Below are 27,560 nucleotides of genomic sequence, written 5' to 3'. Positions count from 1 at the left end.
GCCTTCTCTCCATACCCCCTGATCCCTTTAGCCACAAGGGCCACATCTAACTCCCTCTTAAATATAGCCAATGAACTGGCCTCAACTACCTTCTGTGGTAGAGAGTTCCAGAGATTCACCACTCTCTGTGTGAAAAATGTTCTTCTCATCTCGGTCTTAAAGGATTTCCCCTCTATCCTTAAGCTGTGACCCCTTGTCCTGGACTTCCCCAACATCGGGAACAATCTTCCTGCATCTAGCCTGTCCAACCCCTTAAGAATTTTGTAAGTTTCTTTAAGATCCCCCCTCAATCTCCTAAATTCTAGCGAGTACAAGCCGAGTCTATTCAGTCTTTCTTCATATGAAAGTCCTGACATCCCAGGAATCAGTCTGGTGAACCTTCTCTGCACTCCCTCTATGGCAATAATGTCCTTCCTCAGATTTGGAGACCAAAACTGTACGCAATACTCCAGGTGTGGTCTCACCAAGACCCTGTACAACTGCAGTAGAACCTCCCTGCTCCTATACTCTAATCCTTTTGCTATGAATGCTAACATACCATTCGCTTTCTTCACTGCCTGCTGCACCTGCATGCCAAAGGAGGAGGAGCCATCCTGGGGAACGGCTGCTAACCAGCAGCTGTCCGTTCAATTCACTTTTTTTTATTAGTTTCTAGTGAATTTTGTCCAATGTTTGTTGGGGAATTTGACTTTTTTATGTGGGGTGGAAGAGGGAAACAATTTTCTAGGTCCCTACCTGGTCGGTGAGGCACCGTCGACCCGTCCTTGCGGCTTACCAGCGGGAGTGGAGCGGCGTTTTCCTGGCGGGGACCGCCCAGCACCTTCAGCTTCGGTGGCGGCACAGCGCTAGAGCGCTATCGCGGAGTGGGCGATGCCTTGTCTGGGTCGCCGCGCTGGAGCTCCGGTATGCCGAGACCGCCGTGTTCAACACCGTCGAGCTGCGGGACTGTGGAGCGGCCAGCCGCGGGCGGCGGCGCCGACTTTAACATCGGGAGCCTCGGAGCACCAACCGACGCGGCCCTGTCGGCTTCGGAAGCCGCGGTCTCCGGTAAGGAAGCGGCCGTTCCAGCCGTTCCAGCCGCTGTGAGGACTCTCCCGACGCCGGAGCAACACCACCCGGCGAGAACGGCCAGGAACATCGGGCCTCCGTAGAGGCAACTGTGGAGGCCTCAATAGGCCTGACTATGGGAGAACTGGGGATGGGGACTGGACATTGTGCCTTCCCCCACAGTGGTAACCATTGTGGGGGGATGTTTTTTTGTGTGTAAATTATTCTTTTATTCTGTGTCCAAGATGGCTGCCGGAAGGGAGAGTGTACGCTGGCGCGCTTTAGCTGCCGCTGCTCTCTCTTTATATTGTGTTTTTGATTTTTGTCTTTGGATTGAATTCTGTCTTTAATTTGTGTACTGGTGTTGTCTTTACTATTTATTTCATTCCGCTTACATGTTTTTACTCTATTTGCTAAATTTTGTAAGGTGTCCTTGAAAGGACTTGAAAGGCGCCCATAAATAAAATTTATTATTATTATTATTACTTTCAATGACTGGTGTACCATGACACCCAGGTCTCGTTGCATCTCCCCTTTTCCTAATCGGCCACCATTTAGATAATTGTCTGCTTTCCTGTTTTTGCCACCAAAGTGGATAACCTCACATTTATCCACATTATACTGCATCTGCCATACATTTGCCCACTCACCCAGCCTATCCAAGTCACCTTGCAGCCTCCTAGCATCCTCCTCACAGCTAACACTGCCCCCCAGCTTAGTGTCATCCGCCAACTTGGAGATGTTGCATTCAATTCCCTCGTCAAAATCATTAATATATATTGTAAATAGCTGGGGTCCCAGCACTGAGCCTTGCGGTACCCCACTAGTCACTGCCTGCCATTGTGAAAAGGACCCGTTTACTCCTACTCTTTGCTTCCTGTTTGCCAGCCAGTTCTCTATCCACATCAGTACTGAACCCCCAATACCGTGTGCTTTAAGTTTGTATACTAATGTCTTACGTGGGACCTTGTTGAAAGCCTTCTGAAAGTCCATATATACACATCCACTGGTTCTCCCCTATCCACTCTACTAATTACATCCTTGAAAAATTCTATAAGATTCGTCAGACATGATTTACCTTTCGTAAATCCATGCTGACTTTGTCCAATGATTTCACCACTTTCCAAATGTGCTGCTATCCCATCTTTAATAACTGACTCTAGCAGTTTCCCCACTACCGATGTTAGACTAACTGGTCTGTAATTCCCCATTTTCTCTCTCCCTCCCTTTTTAAAAAGTGGGGTTACATTAGCTACCCTCTAATCAACAGGAACTACTCCAGAATCTAAAGAGTTTTGAAAAATTATCACTAATGCATCCACTATTTCTGGAGCTACTTCCTTAAGTACTCTGGGATGCAGCCTATCTGGCCCTGGGGATTTATCGGCCTTTAATCCATTCAATGTATCCAACACCACTTCCCGACTAACCTGGATTTCACTCAGTTCCTCCATCTCCTTTGACCCGCGGTCCCCTGCTATTTCCGGCAGATTATTTATGTCTTCCTTAGTGAAGACGGAACCAAAGTAGTTATTCAATTGGTCCGCCATATCCTTGTTCCCCATGATCAATTCACCTGTTTATGACTGCAAGGGACCTACATTTGTTTTAACTAATCTCTTTCTCTTCACATATCTATAAAAACATTTGCAGTCAGTTTTTATGTTCCCTGCCAGTTTTCTTTCATAATCTATTTTCCCTTTCCTAATTAAGCCCTTTGTCCTCCTCTGCTGGTCTCTGAATTTCTGGCTAATTTGTACGCTTCATCTTTTGCTTTGATACTATCCCTGATTTCCCTTGTTATCCACGGATGCACTACCTTCCCTGATTTATTCTTTTGCCAAACTGTGATGAACAATTTTTGTAGTTCATCCATGCAGTCTTTAAATGCCTTCCATTGCATATCCACCGTCAACCCTTTAAGAATTAATTGCCAGTCAATCTTGGCCAATTCACGTCTTATACCCTCAAAGTTACCTTTCTTTAAGTTCAGAACCATTGTTTCTGAATGAACAATGTTACTCTCCATCCTAATGAAGAACTCAACCATATTATGGTCACTCTTGCCCAAGGGTGCTAGCTAACCCTTCCTCATTACTCAATACCCAATCTAGAATAGCCTGCTCTCTCGTTGGTTCCTCTACATGTTGGTTTAGAAAACTATCATGCATACATTCCAAGAAATCCTCTTCCTCAGCACCCCTGCCAATTTGATTCACCCAATCTATATGTAGATTGAAGTCACCCATTATAACTGTTTTACCTTTGTTGCACGCATTTCTAATTTCCTGTTTGATGCCCACCCAACTTCACTACTACTGTTAGGTGGCCTGTACACAACACCCACTAGCGTTTTCTGCCCCTTAGTGTTTCGCAGCTCTACCCATATCGATTCCACATCCTCCAAGCTAATGTCCTTCCTTTCCATTGCGTTAATCTCCTCTCTAACCAGCAACGCTTCCCCACCTCCTTTTCCTTTCTGTCTATCCCTCCTGAATATTGAATATCCCTGGATGTTCAGCTCCCAGCCTTGGTCACCCTGGAGCCATGTCTCCGTGATCCCAACTATATCATAATCATTAATAGCTATCTGCACATTCAACTCATCCACCTTATTACGAATGTTCTTTGCATTGAGACACAAAGCCTTCAGGCTTGTTTTTACAACGCTCTTACCCCTTGTACAATTATGTTGAAAAGTGGCCCTTTTTGATTTTTGCCCTGGATTTGTCTGCCTGCCACTTTTACTTTTCACCTTGGTGGAGCCTTGGTGGAGCTCCAATCCCTGATTGCTTCTACCCCCATTTTACACCCCTCTGTCTCTTTGCTCACTCATTTAAGAACCCCACCACCTCTTATTCTCTGTTTATTATTGTTTTCTTCTTTTTGTTTTAATTCCAGTGTACGACTTGCCAAAGATTGCTGCATCCTCCAAACGTCCAAATAAAGCTGCGTCAGTTGCAAAAGATGAGCATGATGTGCCCAGACATAAAGATACCTTGCCTGTGCCAACAGTCGAATGGAGCGAAAACAGGCCTTTAACAGATGGAGAAATGGAGCAACTCAAAGCGAGGGATCAGGAGACAAAAATAAAGAAAACGGTGAGAATAACACAAAATGATTTCTGTATATGGTTTTTCTGTAGAGTTTATTTGCAGGAATGTTTTTGAAGTTTGAAATATAAATTAGAGAGCAAAATGTTCTTTGGTTTGGTGCCTTTTATGCCCACAATGGTCCAAAATGTTTTATAACCAGTGTGATCATTCTGAAATGTATTGCTGCTTACGAATGTTTTCATACGAATTACCATGAGTATAAGTACCCAGCAAATCTATTTTGGTAATAATGAAAGTTGATGTAGCACATCGAGTCCAGAGAGCCCGATCAGGGATTGGAGCTCCACCAAGGCAGATTATCCTGAAATTAAACGACATAGCAGTTCTTGAAGACATCATGAAGAAAGTGACAATCGGAAGAAACCTGATGTTTGAAGGAGAAAACATAAGATTCTTAAGTAAGTAAGTAAGTTTATTGGCCAAGTATTCACATACAAGGAATTTGCCTTGGTGCTCCGCCCACAAGTAACAACATGACATACAGTGACAGTTACGAATGACTCCGAAAACACTAAACATTAATAATAATAAAACATTAATGATGAAACACCATTGATCAAGCATGTGAACCAACAAAATACCAAATCAAAGGGAGGCTACAGATTTTTGGCTGTTGAGTAGAGCAACTACTCGTGGATAAAAACTGTTTATATGTCTGGCTGTGGCAGCTTTGACAGTCCGGAGTCGCCTTCCAGAGGGAAGTGATTCAAAGAGTTTGTGGCCAGGGTGAGAGGGGTCAGAGATGATCTTGCCCGCTCGCTTCCTGGCCCTTGCAGTGTACAGTTCATCAATGGAGGGAAGGTTGCAGCCAATAATCTTCTCAGCTGATCGGACGATTCGCTGCAGCCTCCAGGTGTCGTGCTTGGTGGCTGAGCCAAACCAGACCATGATGGAGAAGGTGAGAACAGACTCTACGAACACCGTGTAGAATTGGATCATCATTGCCTGTGGCAGATTGTGCTTCCTCAGCTGCCGCAGGAAGTACATCCTCTGTTGTGCCTTTTTGACTGTGGAGTCGATGGTAGCCCCCTATTTAAGGTCCTTGGAGATGATGGTTCCCAGGAACTTAAAAGACTCCACAGATGTGACTGTGGTGTTGTTGACGGTGAGTGGGGTGAGTGGAGGGGGAGCTCTCCTAAAGTCTACAATCAATTCCACTGTCATAAGCGCATTGAGCTCTAGATTGTTGCTACGGCACCAGGACGCCAGCTGTGACACTTCCTGTCTGCAGGCAGATTCCTCCCCATCCTGGATCAGTCCAATCAGGTTTGTGTCGTCGTCAAACTTGAGAAGGTTGACAGTGGTATCTGTGGAGGTGCAGTCGTTGGTGTAGAGAGAGTAGAGGAGAGGAGAGAGTACGCAGCTCCTATGCTGAGTGTTTGCGGGTCCGAGATGTACTTTCCCAGCCTCACATGCTGCTTCCTGTCTGTCAGGAAGTTCAGAGATTATCCAGCAGAGGTGGTTAAGAAACGAGCCCTTTTCACGAAGACTCGTCTGATTCTTGGAGACATTCCAGACCTGAGATATGGAATAATGTATCCCGCCAAACTAAGGGTCACATATGAAGGCTCGGAGCGCTTCTTTATTGACCCAGAAGCCGCATTTAAATATGCGCAGGATTTAAAAAAAGACCGTAAAGGATAAGTAGAATGTCACGGCTCTGTTTGATTAGCCGGGCTACTGAATTATCACTGAACCAGTTGGCTAAACCACGTGTTTAATGTACACCTTTTATATATATTTATAAGGGGTAGTTTGATAGAATATGTTTTTACATAAAAAGATATATAAAAATTGCAAATAAGATGGTCCGAACAACCTTGCATGGTGCTTATGTCAGACATTCTTATCATAGATATAATAATAATAATAATAATTTTATTTATAGAGCACTTTAAAAACAAACATAGTTGCAACAAAGTGCTGTACATCACTAATCATTGACAAAAAAGTTAATACACACCAATAATAACAGTTAAAAGATGGAGTAAGTAAAGATATTCAAAATAAAGAAATATTAAAAACACTACAAGCAGGAGCAAAGTCTCATGCATGGTCAAAAGCCAGGGAGTATAAATGTGTTTTAATACTGGATTTGAAGATGGACAGTGAGGGGGCCTGTCTGACGTGCAACGGCAGAGCGTTCCAGAGTGCCGGAGCAGCAACAGAGAAGGCTCTATCCCCTCTGAGCTTCTGCTTAGACCTCGGTACCTCCAGGAGCAGCTGATCAGCTGACCTGAGGGACCGGGCAGGAGCGTATGGGTGGAGCAGCTCAGAGAGGTAAGGCGGGGCGAGCCCATTCAGAGATTTAAAAACAAATAACAGAATTTTAAAATGAACTCGAGAGTGCACCGGGAGCCAGTGGAGGGAGGCCAGAACTGGTGTTATGTGCTCCCTCTTTCGAGTTCCAGTTAAAAGGCGAGCAGCAGCATTTTGAACCAACTGGAGACGAGCCAGTGAAGAACGAGCAACTCCAAAATAGAGTGCGTTACAGTAATCCAGATAGATTGGAATGTAAGCGGATAGACTGTTCAAGGCCCTCGTGTTTATTAAGAGAAGATTCAAGACTTTTGAATTACGCAGCATAGAAAACAATTTAAATCGATGGTAACATAATAATCTACTAACAAATTATATAAATAATTCTATCATTAACACATAAAAAACTAACAATTGTACTAAACCGTTTACTTCAACCTAAAACCTAACGTTAACACCTAATACCAACCCGTTCCTTTTTAAAGCTAATACTTAATAGTTACTAGATTTACGACCTCTAGCCAATGGTCATTGTATCGGTTTATATCTAAAATATGTTTAATATCTATCCGATGGGGGGGGGGGGGGGGTGTTGGAGCTTCCAGTAACTGCCAGGCCAAAGCGAGAGAGAGGCGACAGTGTTTGGAGATGGGAGGAGTGAGTGAGAGAGAGAGAGAGAGAGAGACTCGCTTGGCAGGCAGGTCGGAGATTTCAATTAACCCCTTCAAGCCAGATGGTTTTCAACCGAGTATGTGTTTAATATACGAATACCAATAATTATGAAATTTTGTTAATTAAAATTGGGTATTTAAATAGTAAATACCCACTTAGACCTAGTTAAGAAATGTAATCCTCTTAGAGGAAATTACTCACAGTCCTCGACACTGTTTAATGCGGGATTATTAATAAGCAAAAAACTTTTTTATTTTATTTACATACGGTATTTAAATAGTAAATACCTACTTGGACCAAGCTATAAGATGAACTACTTACAGTACATGTTCTGTTTTTTTTCTGTGCATATAAAATCAAAATCCAGCGAACTCTTAAATATGTATATAAGAAATACAAATATAATAGACGTATGGAGGATTGCAAACCTATCCGGTAGAGAATACTCCTTTTACTCATCAGTACATAAAACCTATACACGAATTGACTATTTTCTAGTGGACACTAAATTAATACCTTTCACAATTAATCCCAAATACCATAATAGTACTATTTCCGATCATTCCCCGCTAACCTTCTCCTTAAAACTAGAAGGAATGTTTAATAAATAATCGTTCTGGAGGTTTAACCCTCAAATACTAAATAATCCAGATTGTTGTAAATATTTAAAACAACAGATGGAACTCTTTTTTGAGACCAATGATATCCCAGGTATTTCGCCCTCGTTATTATGGGAATCATTTTAAGGCTTTTATTAGAGGTTCTATCATTTCATATCAAGCATATCAAAACAAAAAGAATAGGATGGAACAATTGCAATTAGAAGAACAGATCAGACAACTTGACTTAGAAAACGCGATAGATCCGAATATAGATAAACATAACTAGATAGCAGTATTTTAAAATTTAAGCTAAATCAAATTCTATCTGCAAGAGTTATCAGATTATTTCAAATTACTAAACAGGAAAATTTCGAATTTGGTGACAAACCACACAAACTTTTAGCACGCCAGTTGAGAAAAGTTGAAAAGGACCATACTATCCAAAAAATAAAATCAGATAAAGGTGAATTGTTAAAGCTTCCAAAAGACATTAATGAAAGATTTGCCCAATTTTATCAACATTTATACACTTCCAAAACATCAACAGAGAGGAGAAAAATTACAAACTTTCTTGATAACTGTAAACTTCCAACATTTAATCCACTGGAACAAGAAGAATTAGCACAGATTTCAATTAAAGAAATAGAAGAGACAATCAATTCATTGAAGAACGGCAAAACACCAGGACCAGACGGGTTTGGTAATGAATTTTATAAAAGATTTTATGAGGTAATTTCCCCGCGTTTATACAACCTTTATACATACGCATTTAAAGAACAGACATTACCACAAACACTAGCTGAATCAACTATCACACTTATACCCAAAACTCTCCCTCTCCCTCCCCCTCCCGCAGCTCCATAAATGAATGGGCTGTTATGAAACCTCTCCCCTATTCCACCCCCCCCCCCCAATGAGCAACTGAGATTTTTTTTTGATGGGAGGGGGGCGACGTCGGCGCTCTGTGTCTGTGTCCGTGTCCGTCCAGCGTGCTTTTATCACGGACAGCGAGTTTTAAAAATGTAATTGAGATCCCATTATGACGGGTCGGCACTCACCTCCCCCCACATCCCACCCCCACCCCCCACAATGAATCTGAGCCCGACACTATTTAATGTATATATCAACGATTTGGCAGTAAAGTTGGACCAGAGCAGAGCGCCGGGCCTCTGTCTTCTGGACGGAGAGGTAAAATCCCTGTTTTATGCGGATGACTTGGTTCTGCTGTCCCCCACAGAACAGGGACTGCAGCAACAGTTGGACCTACTTGATGAGTACTGCCAAAATTGGGCCCTGGCAGTAAATCTAAAGAAAACCAACATCATGATTTTTCAGAAAAGACCCAGATGCCAGGAAGATAAATACAAATTTACTCTCAATGGTACTGTTATCGAACACACTATGAGCTATACTTACCTTGGTCTAACTATTTCAGCATCAGGGAACTTCAATATGGCAGTGAATGCACTAAAAGAGAAAGCTTGAAGAGCACTGTATGCAATAAAAAGAAGATTCTACAACATCCAAATCCCAATTAAAATCTGGCTTAAAATATTTGACAGTGTAATCCAGCCTATTGCGCTTTATGGTAGTGAAGTATGGGGTCCGCTCAGTCACCATAGTTATAGCAAATGGGAAAAACATACAACGGAGGCCCTGCATGCGGAATTTTGTCGGAACACCCTCCGTATCCAAAGGAAAACACCAACAAACGCATGTAGGGCGGAACTAGGCAGATACCCACTGATAATAAATATCCAGAAAAGAGCACTAAATTTTTGGAATCACCTTAAATCTACCCCCCCCAGATACCCTCCAGTTTAAAGCCCTTCAAACACAAGAGGGGAACCCAGAAAAGAGTTTCCCGTGTCAGTTGGTACTGAGACTAACTACCCCTATTCAGTTAAACCCTATCCAGTTAAACCCTGACCGGCCCCAGATCAATACTGGCCCCCAATCACCAATTAGAGTGAACCAAATTATCAAACAATGTAAAGAAACGTACTTGGAACATTGGGATAAAGAAACCAAAAGCCAAAGCAGATTAGAATGTTACCGTTCCCTAAAAAGAGACTATAAATTGGCAGACTATCTCTCAACTGTTAGAGACATAAAGCAGAGACAGACCCTCACCAAATACAGGTTAAGTGACCACTATTTGGCAGCTGAAAAAGGAAGACAGAAGAGATTCTGGCAACCAAGAGAAAACAGAATATGCGGCCACTGTTTGACAGATGAGGTTGAAACAGAGGTGCACTTCCTCCTAAAATGCTATAAATTTGTCAATGAGGGACAAACTCAGTCTGACAACCGCTGATTTTAAAGAACTAGATGATACATCAAAACTAAGAATAATCCTTGGTGAAGGAAATACGGCACATCTTGGTGCACAATACGTAACAGCATGCCATAACCTGAGAGACAGTGAATGACCAACATGCACATATGTACGCACACACTAATCGACATTAACTAACACTAAGAAATTAATACTGAATTGCTAAACTTGCTATTGTGTTGTACTGCTTACAGCTACAAGAACGTGTAGCAATCAATAAAGGGCTATCGGCCTATTGCAAGTTTATGTACAGGGACATATCTATCCATGCACTGTATACTTGTTTTTATACTGATGCATTTCAAATATGCATGTCATGTTTTATACTTTGGCAATATAACAATGTTTTTTTATCATGCCAATAAAGTTTTTAAATTGAAAAAAAATTGTAGAGAGAGAGAGAGAGAGAGAAAGAGAGAGAGAGAGAGAGATCTCTCTCTCTCTCTCTCTCTCTCTCTCTCTCTCTCTCTCTTTCTGCAGGGGGCAGGGATTACTGGGATCTAGTTCTGATCTTCGTTGGTACGAACAGGGAGATAGGGGATCTGAATGTGTGGCTGAGGAGTTTGTGCAGGGGGCAGGGATTTAGATTTCTAGATTCTAGATCTAGATTGTTCCCGATGTTGGGGAAGTCCAGAACAAGGGGTCACAGTTTAAGGATAAGGGGGAAATCTTTTAGGACCGAGATGAGGAAAACTTTTTTCACACAGAGAGTGGTGAATCTCTGGAATTCTCTCCCGCAGAAGGTAGTTGAGGCCAGTTCATTGGCTATATTTAAGAGGGAGTTAGATGTGGCCCTTGTGGCTAAAGGGATCAGGGGGTATGGAGAGAAGGCAGGTACAGGATACTGAGTTGGTTGATCAGCCATGATCATATTGAATGGCGGTGCAGGCTCGAAGGCCGAATGGCCTACTCCTGCACCTATTTTCTATGTTTCTATTACTGGGATCTCTTCTGGGGCAGGGGGGACATGTACAAAAGGGACGGGTTGCACCTTAATTGGAGGGGGACCAACATTCTGGTAGGCAGGTTTGCTAGTGTTACACGGGTGGGTTGAAACTAAATAGTGGGGGGGTGGAGTCAACAACGTGGAAGCGTATGCGTGCAGTTAATAGGACAGAGAGTGCAGGAAAGCTTACGTTGAAACTAACAGGGCAGGGGGATGGGAACCAATGCAAGGAGGCAGAGGGACATAAAAGGTGGACAGAAGCAAAAGGTTGAAGGGAGATAAGAAAAACAAACATGAAAGCTTTGTGCCAATGCGAGGAGCATTCGTAATTAGGTGCATGAATTGAATGTACTGTTAAGGAATATGATATAGTTGGAATTACGGAGACATGGCTCCACGGTGACCAAGGCTGGGAGCTAAACATGCAGGGGTATACGATATTCGGGAAGGATAGACAGAAAGGAAGGTGGCATTGCTGGTTAAAGAGGAGATTAATGTAAGGAGAGATATTAGCTTGGATGCTGTAAATTGGTATGGGTAAAAATGCAAAATAGCCAAGGGCAGAAAACGCTTGTTGGAGTTGTGTACAGACCACCAAGCAGCAGTAGGGAGGTTGCGGATAGCATCAAGCAGGAAATTAGGGATGCCTGCAGCAAAGGTACAGCTGTTATCATGGGTGATTTTAATCTACATAAAGATTGGGCCAACCAAATTGGTAGCAGTGCTGAGGAGGAGGATTTCCTGGAATGTACAGAGGATGTTTTTTTAAACCAATATGTAGAAGAACCGACTAGAGGACAGACCATCCTAGACTGGGTATTGTGTAATGAGGAAGGATTAGTTAGCGATCTTGTTGTGCAAAGCCCTTTGGGCAACAGTGACCATAATATGGTGGAATTCTGCATTGGGATGGTGAGTCATTCGGTTAATTTAGAGACTAGGGTCCTGAACTTAAAGAAAGGAGACTTTGAAGGTATGAGATGGGAATTGGCGAGGTTAGACTGGGAAATTATACTTAAAGGGTTGACGGTGGAGATGCAATGGCAAAGATTTGAAAAACGCTTGTATGAAGTTCAAAAATTGTTCATCCCTGTCTGGCAAAAAAGAAATCGGGAAAGGCGGCTCAACCGTAGCTAACGAGGGAAATCAAGAATAGTGTTAAATCCAAGGAAAATGCATATAAATTGGCCAGAGGAGGCAGCAAACTGGAGGACTGGGAGAAATTTAGAACTCAACAGAGGAGGATTAAGAGAGGGGGGGAAAGAGCATAAAAGAAAGCTTTCGGGGAATATAAAAACTGACTCTAAAAGGTTAATTAGATATGTAAGAAGGAAAAGATTAGTGAAGACAAATGTAGATGTCCGAGGCCTCCTCCATGGCCAGAGTGAGCACCACCGGAAATTGGAGGAACAGCACCTCATATTCCGCTTGGGCAGTCTGCACCCTAGAGGCATAAACATTAAATTCACCAATTTCCGGTAGCCCTTGCTGTCTCCTCCCCTTTTCAGCTCTCCCTCAGCCCTCGGGCTCCTCCTCTTCCTTTTTCCTTTCTTCTCCCCACCCGCCCCCCCCACCCTCCATCAGTCTGAAGACGGGTTTCGGCCCGAAACGTTGCCTATTTCCTTCGCTCATTAGATGCTGCTGCACCTGCTGAGTTTCTCCAGCACTTTTGTCTACCTGGAGCAAGGGAACTCTTCCTGCCACCCTGTCATAAACTCCAACCTCTCTTTTGTGGAGGTAGACAAAAATGCTGTAGAAACTCAGCGGGTGAGGCAGCATCCATGGAGCGAAGGAAATAGGCAACGTTTTGGGTCGAAACGTTTCGGGTCTTTTGTGGACCTCATTACCAATTCCTTTAGGCCTCAGCCTGTGACATTCCTGATTGTTGCAGTGTGGTTACTGAAGCGTATAGTATTCCGATAGCTATGGTTGAGCGTTTGTCCTTTATTTGTTTTTTCTTTAATCATTGTAGAGCAAACGACATCACACGGATTTAATGGAAAGATGCCTGTACATGAAGGGAGAGGATCGTTCCATTGCCTGCCATTCTTTACCAACGACATTGGGGGGAGAAATGGGGGAGGCAACCAATGCTTTCCGCCGACGGTGCCTGATGGAATACAGGAAAATTCTGAAAATGTGCCGGTTCTATGGTATTGCCTTCACTGAAAAGATGCTAACAAAAGGTGACATTCAAATTTAACTTTTTAATACTACTAGTTACCTAAATCATCTTAATATTTACTGGATTCCACTTTTAAAGATTGTTGCTTAAAGCACACGGTTTTCGGACGAGTTGAGTTAGGAACTTGCATTTTTGTTTCCAATTCTCTGTTTTTAAACAATAGACAATAGGTGCAGGAGTAGGCCATTCAGCCCCTTGAGCCTGCACTGCCGTTCAATGCATGGCTGATCATCCACAATCAGTACCCCATTCCTGCCTTCTCCCCATATCCCCTGACTCCGCTATCTTTAAGAGCTCTATCTAACTCTCTCTTGAAAGCGTCCAGAGAACCGACCTCCACCGCCTTCTGAGGCAGAGAATTCCACAAAGTCACAACTCTCTGTGTAAAAAAAGTATTTTCTCATCTCCATTGTAAATGGCTTACCCCTTATTTTTAAACTGTGGCCCCTGGTTCTGGACTCCCCCAACATCGAGAACATGTTTCCTGCCCAGAGCGTGTCCAAACCCTGAATAATCTTATATGTTCCAATAAGATGCCCTCTCATCCTTCTAAATTCCAGAGTATACAAGCCCAGCCACTCAATTCTATCAACATATGACAATCCCGCCATACCAGCAATTAACCTGGTGAACCTACGCTGCACTCCCTCAATAGCAAGAATGTCCTTCGTCAAATTTGTGGACCAAAACTGCACACAATACTCCTGGTGTGGTCTCACTAGTTACTGTACAACTGCAGAAGGACCTCTTTGCTCCTATACTCAACTCATCTTGTATGAAGGCCAACGTGCCATTCACTTTCTTCACTGCCTGCTGTACCTGCATGCTTACTTTCAATGACTGATGAACAAGGTTCCCCAGATCCCGTTGTACTTACCCTTTTCCCAACTTGATGCCATTTAGATAATAATCTGCCTTCCTGTTTTTGCCACCAAAGTGGATAACCTCACATTTATCCACATTAAACTGCATCTGCCATGCATCTGCCTACTCACCAAACCTGTCCAAGTCACCCTGCATCCTCATAGCATCCTCTTCACAGTTCACACTGCCACCCAGCTTTGTGTCATCTGCAAATGTTCTAATGTTACTTTTGATCCATTCATCTAGATCATTAATGTATATTGTAAATAGCGGCGGTCCCAGCACTGAGCCTTGCGGTACCTCACTAGTCACTGCCTGCCATTCTGAAAGGGACCCGTTAATCCCTACTCTTTGTTCCCTGTCTGCCAACCAATTTTCTATCCATGTCAGCTTCTATCCTATCCACCCCCAATACCATGTGCTCTAATTTGCCCACTAATCTCCTATGTAGGACCTTATCAAATGCTTTCTGAAAGTCCAGGTACACTATATACAGTGGTTCTCCCTTATCCATTTTCCGAGTTACATCCACAAGAAAATCCAGAAGATTAGTCAAGCACGATTTCCCCTTCGTAAATCCATGCTGACTCGGACCGATCCTGCTACTGCTATCCAAATGTGCCGCTATTTCATCTTTTATAATTGACACCAGCATCTTCCCCACCACTGATGTCAGGCTGACTGGTCTATAATTCCCTGTTTTCACTCCCCCGCCTTTCTTAAAAAGTGGGAAAACATTAGCTACCGTCCAATCCACAGGAACTGATCCTGAATCTATAGAACATTGGAAAATAATCACCAATGCATCCACAATTTCCAGAGCTACCTCCTTAAGTACCCTGGGATGCAGACCATCAGGCCCTGGGAATTTATCAGTCTTCAGTCTCATCAGTCTACCCAACATTTCCTGCCTAATGTGCATTTGCTTCAGTTCCTCCGTCACCTCTGGCCACCAAAGATCCTATAGCAAGCGAGATAGATCACTCAACGAAAAAGACGTAGTACGGTCATGGGCAGATTCATGGGTAATTTTCGGCCCCATTTCCGTAATCGGCTTCCGTCTCCGCACCAAAGATCCCATAGGATACTAGTGCGGAGACGGAAGCCGATTACGAACATCCTCGTAAAAATAAAAGTTATTTGGGAAAAATGTTCCCCTCATTTTCAGAATTATAATTTATTAACACAAACTGTTCCTCCGCAACGCTGATTACACTGCGAGTCGGGTCGGGTCGGGTTACTGAAATGGATGAAAAAAAGGCCCACGTTCCGCTCCGTTGCATACTACACGTCAGCCCATTGCATTTAGAAGGAGTGGTTTATCTTGTTTGCTATAGGATCTTTGCTGGCCACTTGTACATCAGGGAGATTGTTTGTGTCCTCCTTAAGGGCCTGTCCCACTGTACAAGGTAATTCAAGTTCTCCCCAGTTCTCCCCTGATTCGTGCTCATGTAATGTACATAGCGGGTACGTAGGGGCTCATACGAATAAAAAGTAACAATTTTTTTCATCACAAGTATTTTTTTACTCGTGGACTTTTTGTCACAGTGTTGAAAAAACGTCACGAGTTTACCGGATTTCCCGAGTACCTACCTTTACTCGTGCGAGCCGCTACATGACATCCACGAGCTCCTACGTATCCGCTACGTACATTACTCGAGCTCGAATCAGGGGAAAACTCGGGAGAGCTCTTGAATTACCTCGTACAGTGGGACAGGCCCTTTAGAGAAGATGGATCCAAAGTACCTGTTAAACCCGTCTGCCATTTCGTTATTCCCCATAATAAATTCACCTGTTTCAGTCTTCAAGGGACCCACATTTGTCTTAACTAATTTTTTCCTCTTCACATACGTAAAGAAGCTTTTACTATCTTCCTTTATATTCCTTGCTAGCTTCCCTTCGTACTTCATCTTGTCTCCTTGTATTACGTTTCTAGTTATCTTCTGTTGCTCTTTAAAAGTAAAAATTACAGTAAACCCTTGTTTTAACTAAATTCTTTGCAATGGCTTTCAGTTATAATGGGTTGACTCAACAATGGCTTCCCACATCACCCCGGTTCCCGTCGCCTCTCTGGCAGCTTGTAACCCCGGCTGCCACAATATCCCCGACTCGTGCCGTCTCCCCGGCCACTTGCTGTACCGGCTGCCTTCACGCCACCCCCCGGCTCCTGCCGTCTCCCCGGTGAAGAGGAGAAGCGAGAGCAGGAAGGTTTCGAAGTTAATTAAAATTGGAGAATTCAACATTCATACTATTGGGTTGCTGTCCCTATAGTTTGCGTGTGGTCTTACCCTGGCAATGGAAGACCCCCTGGACAGAAAGGTCTGTTTGGGAATGGGAAGGGGAGTTAAAATGGTTTGCAACCTGGAAATCCAGTAGACCTTGGCAGACCGAACACAAGTGTTCAGTGAAACAGTTGCCAAGTCTGCACATGGTCTCACCGATGTACAGGAGGCCACATTGGGAACACCGGATGCAGTCGATAAGGTTAGAGTAAATGGGCGTGATCCTTTGTCTCACCTGGAAGGACTACTGGGGTCCCTGAATGGAGGCAAGGCAGGAGATATAGGGACAGGTATTACATCTCCTGTGGTTGCAAAGGATAGTATTTGAGGAGGGGGTGGTTTGGATGGGTGGGGATTAATGAACCAAGAAGTTGGGGAGGGAACAGTCTCTGCAGAAGGTGGAGACGGGAAGCTGTGACTGGTGGTGGGATCACGTTAGAGGTGACAGAACTGTCGGAGTATTCTTCTGAAGTCTGCTACATTCCTTCTTATTATTTACCACATTGCTGAGATGGTGGGCACCATTGGACTTTGAAATTCTAAACTTGGTTACCAGCATTAGTAAAACAGCTCTTAGAGCGGTATAGCATAGGAATAGGCCCTTCAGCCCATGATTCTGTACTGACCATGATGCCAATTTACCTGCACATGGACAATATCCTTCCGTCCCCTGCATGTTTGTGTGCCTGACTAAATACTTCTTAAATATTGATATTGTCTCTACTTCCACCACCTCCCCTGGCAACGCATTTTAGTCACTTAGAACTCTGTGTAAATTTGTAAATTTCCTTTAAACTTTTCTTTAAACCTATGCCATCTTGTATTTGACATTTCCACACGAGGAAAAGGACTTTGACTGTCAATATTATCATTGTTGTTGATATCTGATTGTTCTTCACAGTCTCATGGTTGGATATACAGCAGTGTACATCCTTGCAAGGGAGATGTCAATGGTATGTCACAGAAAGATTAACAACATCCTTGCATGCATTTTGGCCCTGTGTGTGTGTTATATACATTGGAATGTTTTTTTGGTGCAATGTAATGAAAGGTATGTGATCCATTTTGCCTAATGATTCAGCTTCTCAAATAAGTGGCATGAGATTAAATTTAAATGCCTCAATACTTTACGGTGTTAAATGGTTGTATAAATGCAAATCGTTTTTATTGAAATGTCCACCTCATAGAAATGACTACCTTGCGGCCTTGATTCAAGAGTTATAATTTGTGTCTTTTCTTTGTAGCCTTACTTCACCCTGGAGACAAGTTAACTTACATCCCGGGACAAAGAGTGAAGCTAAGACAGCCTGGGACTAATGTTGTATCTAAAGGTTATGCAGAGCGATGGCATGTCACTAGGTGCGAATGGGAGCCAGTTTGCCCTATTGTTCTTCTATGCTTCTATTTTTATTCATATTCATTTTGGGGATCCAGCTTCATTGCCCAGGACAGCCTTCATTGTCCCTCCCTCATTTCCCATGAGAAAGGGGTGGTGAACCGTCTCCTTGACTTGGAAGAATAATTGCAGAGTATTCTGTAGATGATACATAATTCAGTGACACTGCTGGTGATGAAGGGAGTAACTATTTAGACTGGCTGATGGAGTACGAGTCAAATGGGTTACCTTTTGTTTGTCTATGGGTCTTTTCATGCAAACAATGCAGATATGGTGGAGTGTAGTTCACACCTAGTGAGGTGCTGAGATAAATTATAGGTTATATGTATCTCAAGCAGACTCAAAGAATACAGTGGAAAATGGCAAAGAATAAAGGCTCCTTAATCTGAAACTGCCCACCAGTTCACAATAGGGCAAACAGCTACTCAGCATCTATGCCTTTCACATTCAAATTTATTTTAATAAAAGACTGTTTGTTACCATTCTCGCCTCCAAAATGCTCAGGTTGGATTAAATTGCATTTATTTTGATGTCAAATGCCTAGCAGGTTAGGAGGTTAAACTCAGGTTGTGGATAGGTACATGTGACTGGATAGCCATTACGGAAACCTGGCTGAACCGAATGACCCAGAGTCGAAGTGGAGGTAAAAGAGGAAGATCAAGGAGAACATGATGGCAGTAGTCCAAAATTCATTAATGAAGGATCGTCCAGTGAGGCTATATGGGTAGAGCTGAGAAATAAAAAGGGGATGATCACCTTGTTGTGATTGTAGTATAGGCCCCCAAATAGTCAACAGGAATTAGAGCAACACAAATGCCCGGACATTGTAGGCAGCTGCAACATTAATAGGATTGTCCTGGTACGGGATTTTAATTCTCCCAATATAGACTGGAACTGCCACAGTGCCAAGGGCTTAGATGAGGTGGAATTTGTCAAGAGCGTCAAGAATGTTCAGGAATCTTCCATTCCCCCCATATCCATGTGTCTATCTAAAAGCCTGTTAAATGCCACTATCATATCTGCTTCCAACACCACCCCTGGCAGTGTGTTCCAGGCACTCACCACTCTGTAAAACAAAATTGCCACACATCCTTTAAACCTTCCTCTCTCATCGTAAACATTTGCCCACTATATTTGACATTAGCTCCCTGGGAACATAGAAACATAGAAAATAGGTGCAGGAGTAGGCCATTCGGCCCTTTGAGCCTGCACCGCCATTCAAGATGATCATGGCTGATCATCCAACTCAGTATCCTGTACCTGCCTTCTCTCCATACCCCCTGATACCTTTAGCCACAAGGGCCACATCTAACTCCCTCTTAAATATAGCCAATGAACTGGCCTCAACTACCTTCTGTGGCAGAGAAAGGTTTTGTGTCTATCCTATCTATGTCTATCCAATTTTATAAAATTCTATCAGGTCATCACTCAGCCTCTGATGTTCCAGAAAATCCAAGTTTGTCCAACCTTTCCTTGTCATGCTAGTAATTTACCAGCATCCTAGTAAAATGTAGACACAAGGAACTGCAGATGCTGGTTTACAAAAAAATACACAAAGTACTGGAGCAACCTAGTAAACCTCATCTGCACCTTCTTCAAAACCTCCATATCCTTCCTGCAATGAGACCAGAACTACATACAATATTCCAAATGCAAAGATATATAAAGCTGCAACATGATCTCCTGATCATTCAGATCAGTCTGAAAAAGGGTCTCAAGCTGAAACGTCACCCATTCCTTCTCTCCAGGGATGCTGCCTGTCCCGCTCAGTTACTCTGTGTCTACCTTCGTTGGGCCGAAGGGCCTGTTTTTGCGCAGTATCTCTAAAATAAAAATAAAGAAAACCACTATCCTCTGTTTTTCCATAAATAAGCCAGTTCTGAATCCAAACTACCAAAAAAGTGGATTCCATGCATCTTAATCTTCTGGATCCATCTCTCCTATCAACTCCTCCTCAGCTGGATCCACCTAATGCCTCACCCCTCATATAGCGTCATCAACCTTCTGACTTACTTCTTCAAAAACCTCAATCAAAATGATAGACATGATCATGTGTTAAGCAAGCTTCTCAGGAGTAAACATATTTTGTAAACCGCAGATCTGAGAGTCTCTAGTTGATAGCTTCAGGTAGATACTGAGTGCCAAATAAAGCTGAAAGTCTGTAAATAAATCTTTATTTTACTGCCATCCTAGACAACGCATCATTATGGATAGATTCAATCGTAAATATGCACTGAAAAAGGAAGAGAATCAGATCAACATTGCGCCAAATAAAAGTCAACTGGAGGAAGCTAGTGAAGAGCCAGAGTCGGAACTGAGGTAATGCATTTTCCCAACCAGAAGCCCATGACATTTTATGTGGAAGAGCCAATAAGTGTCACTTATGAATGAATGAATTAATAAGTTTATGAATGAATGAATGAATAGGTTTATTGGCCCAGTATGTACACATACAAGGAATTTGCCTTGGTGCTCTGCTCGCAAGTCACAACACGACATACAGTAACAATTAAGAATGACACATAAAACATTAAACATTAATAATAAAAATGACAGTTTAAACATGTGAATGAAATAAATTATCAGCAAAATAAGGCTACAAACTTTTGGTTATTGAGTAGAGCTACTACTCTTGGGGGGAAAAAGCAGTTTTTATGTCTGGTTATGGCGGCTTTGACAGTCCGGTGTCGCCTTCCAGAGGGAAGTGATTCAAAGAGTTTGTGGCCAAGGTGAGATGGGTCAGAGATGATCTTACCCACTCGCTTCCTGGCCCTTGCAGTGTACAGTTCGTCAATGGGAGGAAGGTTGCAGCCAATAACCTTCTCAGCTGATCGAACGATTCGCTGCAGCCTCCGGATATCGTGCTTGGTGGCTGAGCCAAACCAGACCATGATGGAGAAGGTGAGGACAGACTCTACGATGGCAGTATAGAATTGGACCATCATTGTCTGTGGTAGATTGTGCTACCTCAGCTGCGTCAGGAAGTACATCTTCTGTTGGGCCTTTTTGACTGTGGAGTCGATGGTGGCCCCCCATTTCAGGTCCTTGGAGATGATGGTTCCAAGGAACTTAAAAGACTCCACAGATGTGACTGTTGTGTTGTTGATGGTGAATGGAGGGAGGGGAGGGGGAGCTCTCCTAAAGTCCACAATAAATTCCACTGTCTTAAGAGCATTGAGCCTATTTCCTTCGCTCCATAGATGCTGCTGCACATGCTGAGTTTCTCCAGCATTTTTGTTTACCTTTGATTTTCCAGCATCTGCAGTTCCTTCTTCAACACTCAGTCCAATCAGGGTTGTGTCATCCACAAACATTAGAAGCTTGACAGAATTAGGGTACTGGGACAATAGTGGACACTTTGAAGCAGGCAGGGACAGTACAGGTTTGCAGGGACTGGTTGAAAATGTATATGTAGACCCGTGCCCATTGTCCGGGCAGAGCATGAGGGTAGAGGGGGAAACATTGTCCGGTCCTGGAGATTTCTGGCTCTATTGTTAGTGATGGAGAAGTGGCCAGACTGATGTTGGGCAGCAAGGAGGGGGAGGGTAGTGTACGATGAATACTGGAGTCAGACTGGAGACTGCAGACTTGAGTCAGGCTGTAAATGGGTGTTAAGTGGTGATTGGAGAGGTGTGGGTGGGAAAGGGCCCAGTCTTTGCAGACTGGAGTCAGGCTGTAAGTAGGTGTGAAGTGGTGATTGGGGAGGAGTAGGTGGGGAAGGGTCCAGTCTTTGCAAACTGCAGTCAGGCTGTGAATAGGTGTGAAGTGTTGGTTGGGGAGGGGGTACCAGGGTTATGTTTCTGTTTATCGAACCTGCAGTGGAACTCGTTCAGGTCGTTGGTCAGCTGACGATTGTCCACGGACCATGGAGCTTTCCTCTTGTAGCTGGTGATTTCTTGCAAGCCCTTCCAAACTGAAGAAGAGTCATTAACTGAGAACTTGCTCCTCAACTTCTCAGAGTACCTTTCCTTAGCAGCTCTGATTCCTCTTATCAGCTTGTACTTGGCCTGCCTGTAGAGGTCTGCATCCCCGCTCCTGTAGGCCTCATCTTTAGACTGGTGGAGCTGTCTGAGTTCTGCTGTAAACCAGGGCTTGTTATTGAACCAGATCCGGGACCTAGTGGGAATGCAACTGTCCTCACAAAAGCTGACATATGACAACACAGTTTCTGTATACTCATCGAGGCTTGTGATTGCTTCCTTGAACACATTCCAATCAGTGCAGTCAAAGCAGGATTGTAGGTTATCAATGCCCTCGCTGGTCCACCTTTTCATTGTTCTGATCACAGGCTTAGCAGATTTTAGTTTCTGCCTGTAGGTCGGAATAAGATGAACTAAACAATGATCAGAGAGACCCAGAGCCGCCCGGGAAACAGATCGATATGCGTTCTGGATTGAAGTGTAAGTGATCGAGTGTTCTCTCCCCTCTGGTGGGGCAGGTAACATGAAGTCTGTACTTTGGAAGGTCTCGGCTGAGGTTAGCCTTGTTAGTCCCCCGTAAACAATATCCATGGAGTCCGGGAAGTCACTCTCCACCCTCATTACCTGGTCAGCGAGTTGCATTTGCGCCTCACGTACGCAGGCTTGGTGGGGGATGTAAACTCCAGCGAGAATAAAAGAGGTAAATTCCCTCGGAGAATAAAGTGTTTTGCAGTTTATAAAGAAGGATTCTAGATTGGGAGAACAGAAGTTAGACATTACCATGATGTCGTTGCACCAATCTTGGAGCAGTACGGTTCATCCATTCAGTTAGTCTCGATTCCCATGTGCTAGAATTGAAAAGATACCATGGTACAATTTAAGAACCAGCAGGGAATATTCCAGTGTTCTAGTCACTACTTTCCTCTCAGCCAACAGCGTAAAAAAAGCATTAACTACTCTTTCATAGCCTACACCTTTAAGAAAACTTAAACCCCTGTCTCATGGTGCGAGTCCACCCATGAGTGACTCCGAGTTTAAAATAAATCAAACTCGTGGTTTCAACATGATGAAAGATTTACACGAGTAAAATTTACACCTGAAGTAAAAAAAAATTTACTTTTAAACTCGTTGTAAGAACGTAGTAGCCCGTGAGTTTACCGCAGTGACTCGTGAGTCTACTGTGGCCACTCTTTAACTCACCAGACAGACAGCATCTCTGGAGAGAAGGAATGGGTGACGGGATGACGTTTCCAAAATTCTGCTGCGTCTTCGTGTTACTCCAGCACTGTGTGTTCACTTTTTGTCAACCAGCATCTGCCCTTTCTTGTGTATGACATTATTTGTATCCGTGGCAGTTGATTGTCACTCCCTTCAGTTTCCCAGGGGGTCGGAACGGGACTGGAGTTGGGAGGGAAAGGTGGGGGGGGGGAGGGAGAGGGGGAGGGGAGGGGGGGGTTGGGGTGACTTACTACGGGAGACAAGTGTACGAGAGGTGTACTGACTGTGTGGGCAGACACTTTGGTAGTGATTGTCCATTGCGGATGGTCGCATTTTTTTCTCTCCCAAATCATCCAGCGGCCAGAACCAGAATTTTGGGCGATTTGCGACAAAGTGGAAACGCTGATTGCGCTCCGATTTTTTTTTTTAAATCTCAGGATTTTTTCTTACTCTGGGGGAAAAAGTGGGGGTGCGGTCGCACCCAACGCAGCCCCCCTTCGGACGGCCATGGCAGTAGGTGAGTTTAAGCCATAAGATAATTAGGAGTGAACTGAGGAAGAACTTTTTCATACAGAGGGTGTTTGCAATGTGAAACTCACTGCCTGAGTTTGGGGCAGGTACTTTCTCAACGTTTAGGAAGTATCTGGAGGAGCACGTGAATTGCTAATGAGTTTGTTTTGGGCAGGTACTGAATACCAAACAGAACTGAAATCCCTGCAAGTAATTCTCTATCTTACAGATATCCTGAGCGGCTCATGGTGGATAATCTCAACCAAGAATCAAAGCATACGGAAGTGAAAGTCGAGGTAGGAATGCAACAGGACACCAGCCAACTGGAGGAAGCCAGTGCAGGAGCAGAATCAAAATTGAGGTAGTGCACTTCCACGCCTACCCTTTCTCAATTTACCCCTTGACTCCTAAGTTCAAGTTCAAGTTCAAGTGAGTTTATTGTCATGTGTCCCTGTATAGGACAATGAAATTCTTGCTTTGCTTCAGCACACAGAACATAGTAGGCATTTACTACAAAACAGATAAGTGTGTCCATATACCATGATATAAATATATACACACATGAATAAATAAACTGATAAAGTGCAAATAACAGAAAATGGTTATTAATAATCAGAGTTTTGTCCGAGCCAGGTTTAATAGCCTGATGGCTGTGGGGAAGTAGCTATTCCTGAACCTGGTTGTTGCAGTCTTCAGGCTCCTGTACCTTCTACCTGAAGGTAGCAGGGAGATGAGTGTGTGGCCAGGATGGTGTGATGATACTGCCAGCCTTTTTGAGGCAGCGACTGCGATAAATCCCCTCGATGGAAGGAAGGTCAGAGCCGATGATGGACTGGGCAGAGTTTACTACTTTTTGTAGTCTTTTCCTCTCCAGGGCGCTCAAGTTGCTGAACCAAGCCACGATGCAACTGGTCAGCATGCTCTCTACTGTGCACCTGTAGAAGTTAGAGAGAGTCCTCCTTGACAAACCGACTCTCCGTAATCTTCTCAGGAAGTAGAGGCGCTGATGAGCTTTCTTGATAATTGCATTAGTGTTCTCGGACCAGGAAAGATCTTCAGAGATGGGCACGCCCAGGAATTTGAAGCTCTTGACCCTTTCAACCATCGACCCGTTGATATAAATGGGGCTGTGGGTCCCCCTCCTACTCCTTCCAAAGTCCACAATCAGTTCCTTGGTTTTGCTGGTGTTGAGGGCCAGGTTATTGCGCTGGCACCATATGGACAGTTGCTCGATCTCTCTTCTATACTCTGACTCATCCCCATCAGTGATACGCCCCACAACAGTGGTGTCGTCAGCGAACTTGATGATGGAGTTCGCACTGTGATTGGCTACGCAGTCATGGGTATAGAGTGAGTACAGCAGGGGGCTGAGCACGCAGCCTTGAGATGCTCCCGTGCTGATTGTTATCGAGGCTGACACATTTCCACCAATATGAACAAACTGGTCTGTGAATGAGGAAGTCGAGGATCCAATTGCAGAGGGATGCGCAGAGACCCAGTTCTGCGAGTTTGGTAACCAGCTTGGAGGGGATGATTGTGTTAAATGCCGAGCTGTAATCGATGAATAACAGCCTGACATATGAGTTTTTGTTGTCCAAGTGGTCCAGAGCGGAGTGGAGAGCCAGTGAGATCGCATCCACCGTTGATCTGTTGTGGCGGTAAGCGAACTGCAGTGGGTCCAGGTTTTTGTCGAGGTAGGAGTTGATTTGCTCCATGATCAACTTCTCAAAGCACTTCATCACCACCAGCGTTAGTGCCACTGGTCGATAGTCATTGAGGCACGTCACCTTACTCTTCTTGGGCTGCCAAATTACAAGGCAAATTTCAATTTAATGGGCATTCTTTGCATGTTAGGTCGCCATTGTCAGCAGATCATTCAACTGGTTCTGTCTTTCTTAGGCGGAATTTTCCATGTTCTGGTCATCATTAGCCCTTCAACCAACTGCAAAACAGTGCAAATTAACTGGTCATAAGCTAGAAAATGTGCAGAGGAAAGTTACGAGGATGTTGCAGGTCTCGAGGGCCTTAGCTATATTAAGTTGGAAAGGCTCGGACTTCATTCCTTGAGTGCAGGAGACAGAGGATGACCTTATAAAGGAGTATAAAATCATGTGGGGTATACGTAGGATGAATGCACAGTCTTTTTTTTCTAGTGTTTTTTTCTAGGGTTGCGCATTCAAGAACTAGAGGGATGAGAAGCAAAATTAAGATGAGAAGCAAAAGATTTAATAGGAACTATTGAGGGGGATATTTTTCCTACTGTTTTCATATTATTCCAGTTCTTGAAAAGTGAAGACGATATCTTTTTTTTGGAGGGGGGTGTTTTCTTGTTATTATTTGAGATTTCCCACATCTGCAGTTCTTTGATTTATATTCATTGATGATATTTTATCTGTGCTCATTGACTGCAACTTGCCCAGCGGGGGTGGGGTGGCGTGGGCCCAGCGGGGGTGGCTTGGGGGTGGCGGGGCCCAGCAGGGGTTGCGGGGGTCAGCGGAGGTGGCATTGGCCCAGCGGGGGTGGTGTGGCGTGGGCCCAGCGGGGGTGGCGTGGGGCAGCGGGGGTGGCGGGGCCCAGCAGGGGTTGCGGGGGTCAGCGGAGGTGGCATTGGCCCAGCGGGGGTGGTGTGGGCCCAGCGGGGGTGGCGTGGGCCCAGCATGGGTGGTGGGGGTGGCGTGTGCCCAGCGGGGCTGGCGTGGGCGGAAGATGGCTTGGGCCTTAGCGGCGAGGGGAGCGGCCCCGCCGCAGCGGCATCTGGTGTTCGGGTTACAGCCGCTGGGTTCAAATTCATCCACTCCCGCCCAGCGATGGGAGGACGCCAGGCTGGTCGCCTGGTCGCCAGGCTAGCCGTAGGCGAGGCTCCGACGCTGGAACGGGCGGGCACCGCACCTCCCCCTCCCCCTCCCCTCCCTCCCTCGGGCCCGGCGAAATGGGTTACTAAATCATCCCGCGGGCTGGATTAGACGCCCTCACAGACTCCCCCTCCTGCAACGCGATATTCCACTACTTACCTGGGGTAGACGCGAGGCATCGAGCTCAATGTGTGGAGTACAAATGGCAGTCTGATCCCACCGGGGCCCACTGCGCACGCGCGGAGAGATGACGTCATTTTGCTTCGCTTCCCCAACTGCGCAGGCGCGGATGGTCGCATTTTTTTCTCCCCCAAATCATCCAGCGGCCAGAACCAGAATTTCAGGCGATTTCCGACAAAGTGGAAACGCTGATTGCGCTCCGATTTTAAAATAAAAATTTCCCGGGATTTTTTCTTACTCTGGGGGGAAAAGTGGGGGTGCGGTCGCACCCAACGCACCCCCCCCTTCGGACGGCCATGGCAGAGGGTGTGTTTAAGCAATAAGACAATTAGGAGTGGACTGAGGAAGAACTTTTTCATACAGCGGGTGTTTGCAATGTGAAACTCACTGCCTGAGTTTGGGGCAGGTACTTTCTCAACGTTTAGGAAGTATCTGGAGGAGCACGTGAATTGCTAATGGGTTTGTTTTGGGCAGGTACTGAATACCAAACAGAACTGAAATCCCTGCGAGTAATTCTCTATCTTACAGATATCCCGAGCGGTTCATGGTGGATAATCTCAACCAAGAATCAAAGCATACGGAAGTGAAAGTCGAGGTAGGAATGCAACAGGACACCAGTCAACTGGAGGAAGCCAGTGAAGAAGCAGAATCAAAATTGAGGTAGTGCACTTCCACGCCTACCCTTTCTCAATTTACCCCTTGACTCCTAAGGCTGCCAAATTACAAGGCAAATTTCAATTTAATGGGCATTCTTTGCATGTTAGGTCGCCATTGTCAGCAGATCATTCAACTGGTTCTGTCTTCCTTAGGCTGAATTTTCCATGTTCTGATCATCATTTGCCCTTCAACCAACTGCAAAACAGTGCAAATTAACTGGTCATAAGCTAGAAAAAGTGCAGAGGAAATTTACGAGGATGTTGCAGGTCTCGAGGGCCTTAGCTATATTAAGTTGGAAAGGCTCGGACTTCATTCCTTGAGTGCAGGAGACAGAGGATGATCTTATAAAGGAGTATAAAATCATGTGAGGTATACATAGGATGAATGGACAGTCTTTTTTTTCTAGGGTTGCGGAATCAAGAACTAGAGGGCATAGATTTAAGATGAGAAGCAAAAGATTTAATAGGAACTATTGAGGGGGATCTTTTTTCCTACTGATTTCCTGCTGTTCCAGTT

At 44.4% G+C, this 27,560-nt stretch overlaps 1 protein-coding gene across 2 annotated transcripts in view; it reads left to right on the top strand.

Annotated features, from left to right (window-relative positions):
• Nucleotides 1-27,560, top strand: part of efcab12 (EF-hand calcium binding domain 12) — a 60,477-nt gene that overhangs the window by 22,205 nt on the left and 10,712 nt on the right. Inside the window, exons 4-9 of one of the 2 annotated variants that reach the window (XM_033020772.1) lie at nucleotides 3,947-4,148; nucleotides 12,953-13,166; nucleotides 17,556-17,670; nucleotides 19,901-20,026; nucleotides 23,585-23,716; nucleotides 26,916-27,047. In XM_033020772.1, the coding sequence (XP_032876663.1) occupies nucleotides 3,947-4,148; nucleotides 12,953-13,166; nucleotides 17,556-17,670; nucleotides 19,901-20,026; nucleotides 23,585-23,716; nucleotides 26,916-27,047 (921 nt within the window). The remainder of the gene's footprint in view (nucleotides 1-3,946; nucleotides 4,149-12,952; nucleotides 13,167-17,555; nucleotides 17,671-19,900; nucleotides 20,027-23,584; nucleotides 23,717-26,915; nucleotides 27,048-27,560) is intronic. The other variant, XM_033020771.1, reaches the window with a different exon arrangement.

Source organism: Amblyraja radiata, chromosome 5 (genome assembly GCF_010909765.2).
Source record: "Amblyraja radiata isolate CabotCenter1 chromosome 5, sAmbRad1.1.pri, whole genome shotgun sequence".
In the NCBI taxonomy this organism is placed as follows: domain Eukaryota; kingdom Metazoa; phylum Chordata; class Chondrichthyes; order Rajiformes; family Rajidae; genus Amblyraja; species Amblyraja radiata.
The sequence above is the reverse complement of the archived record's forward strand: the minus strand, read 5'-3'. Positions and strand labels throughout refer to the sequence as shown.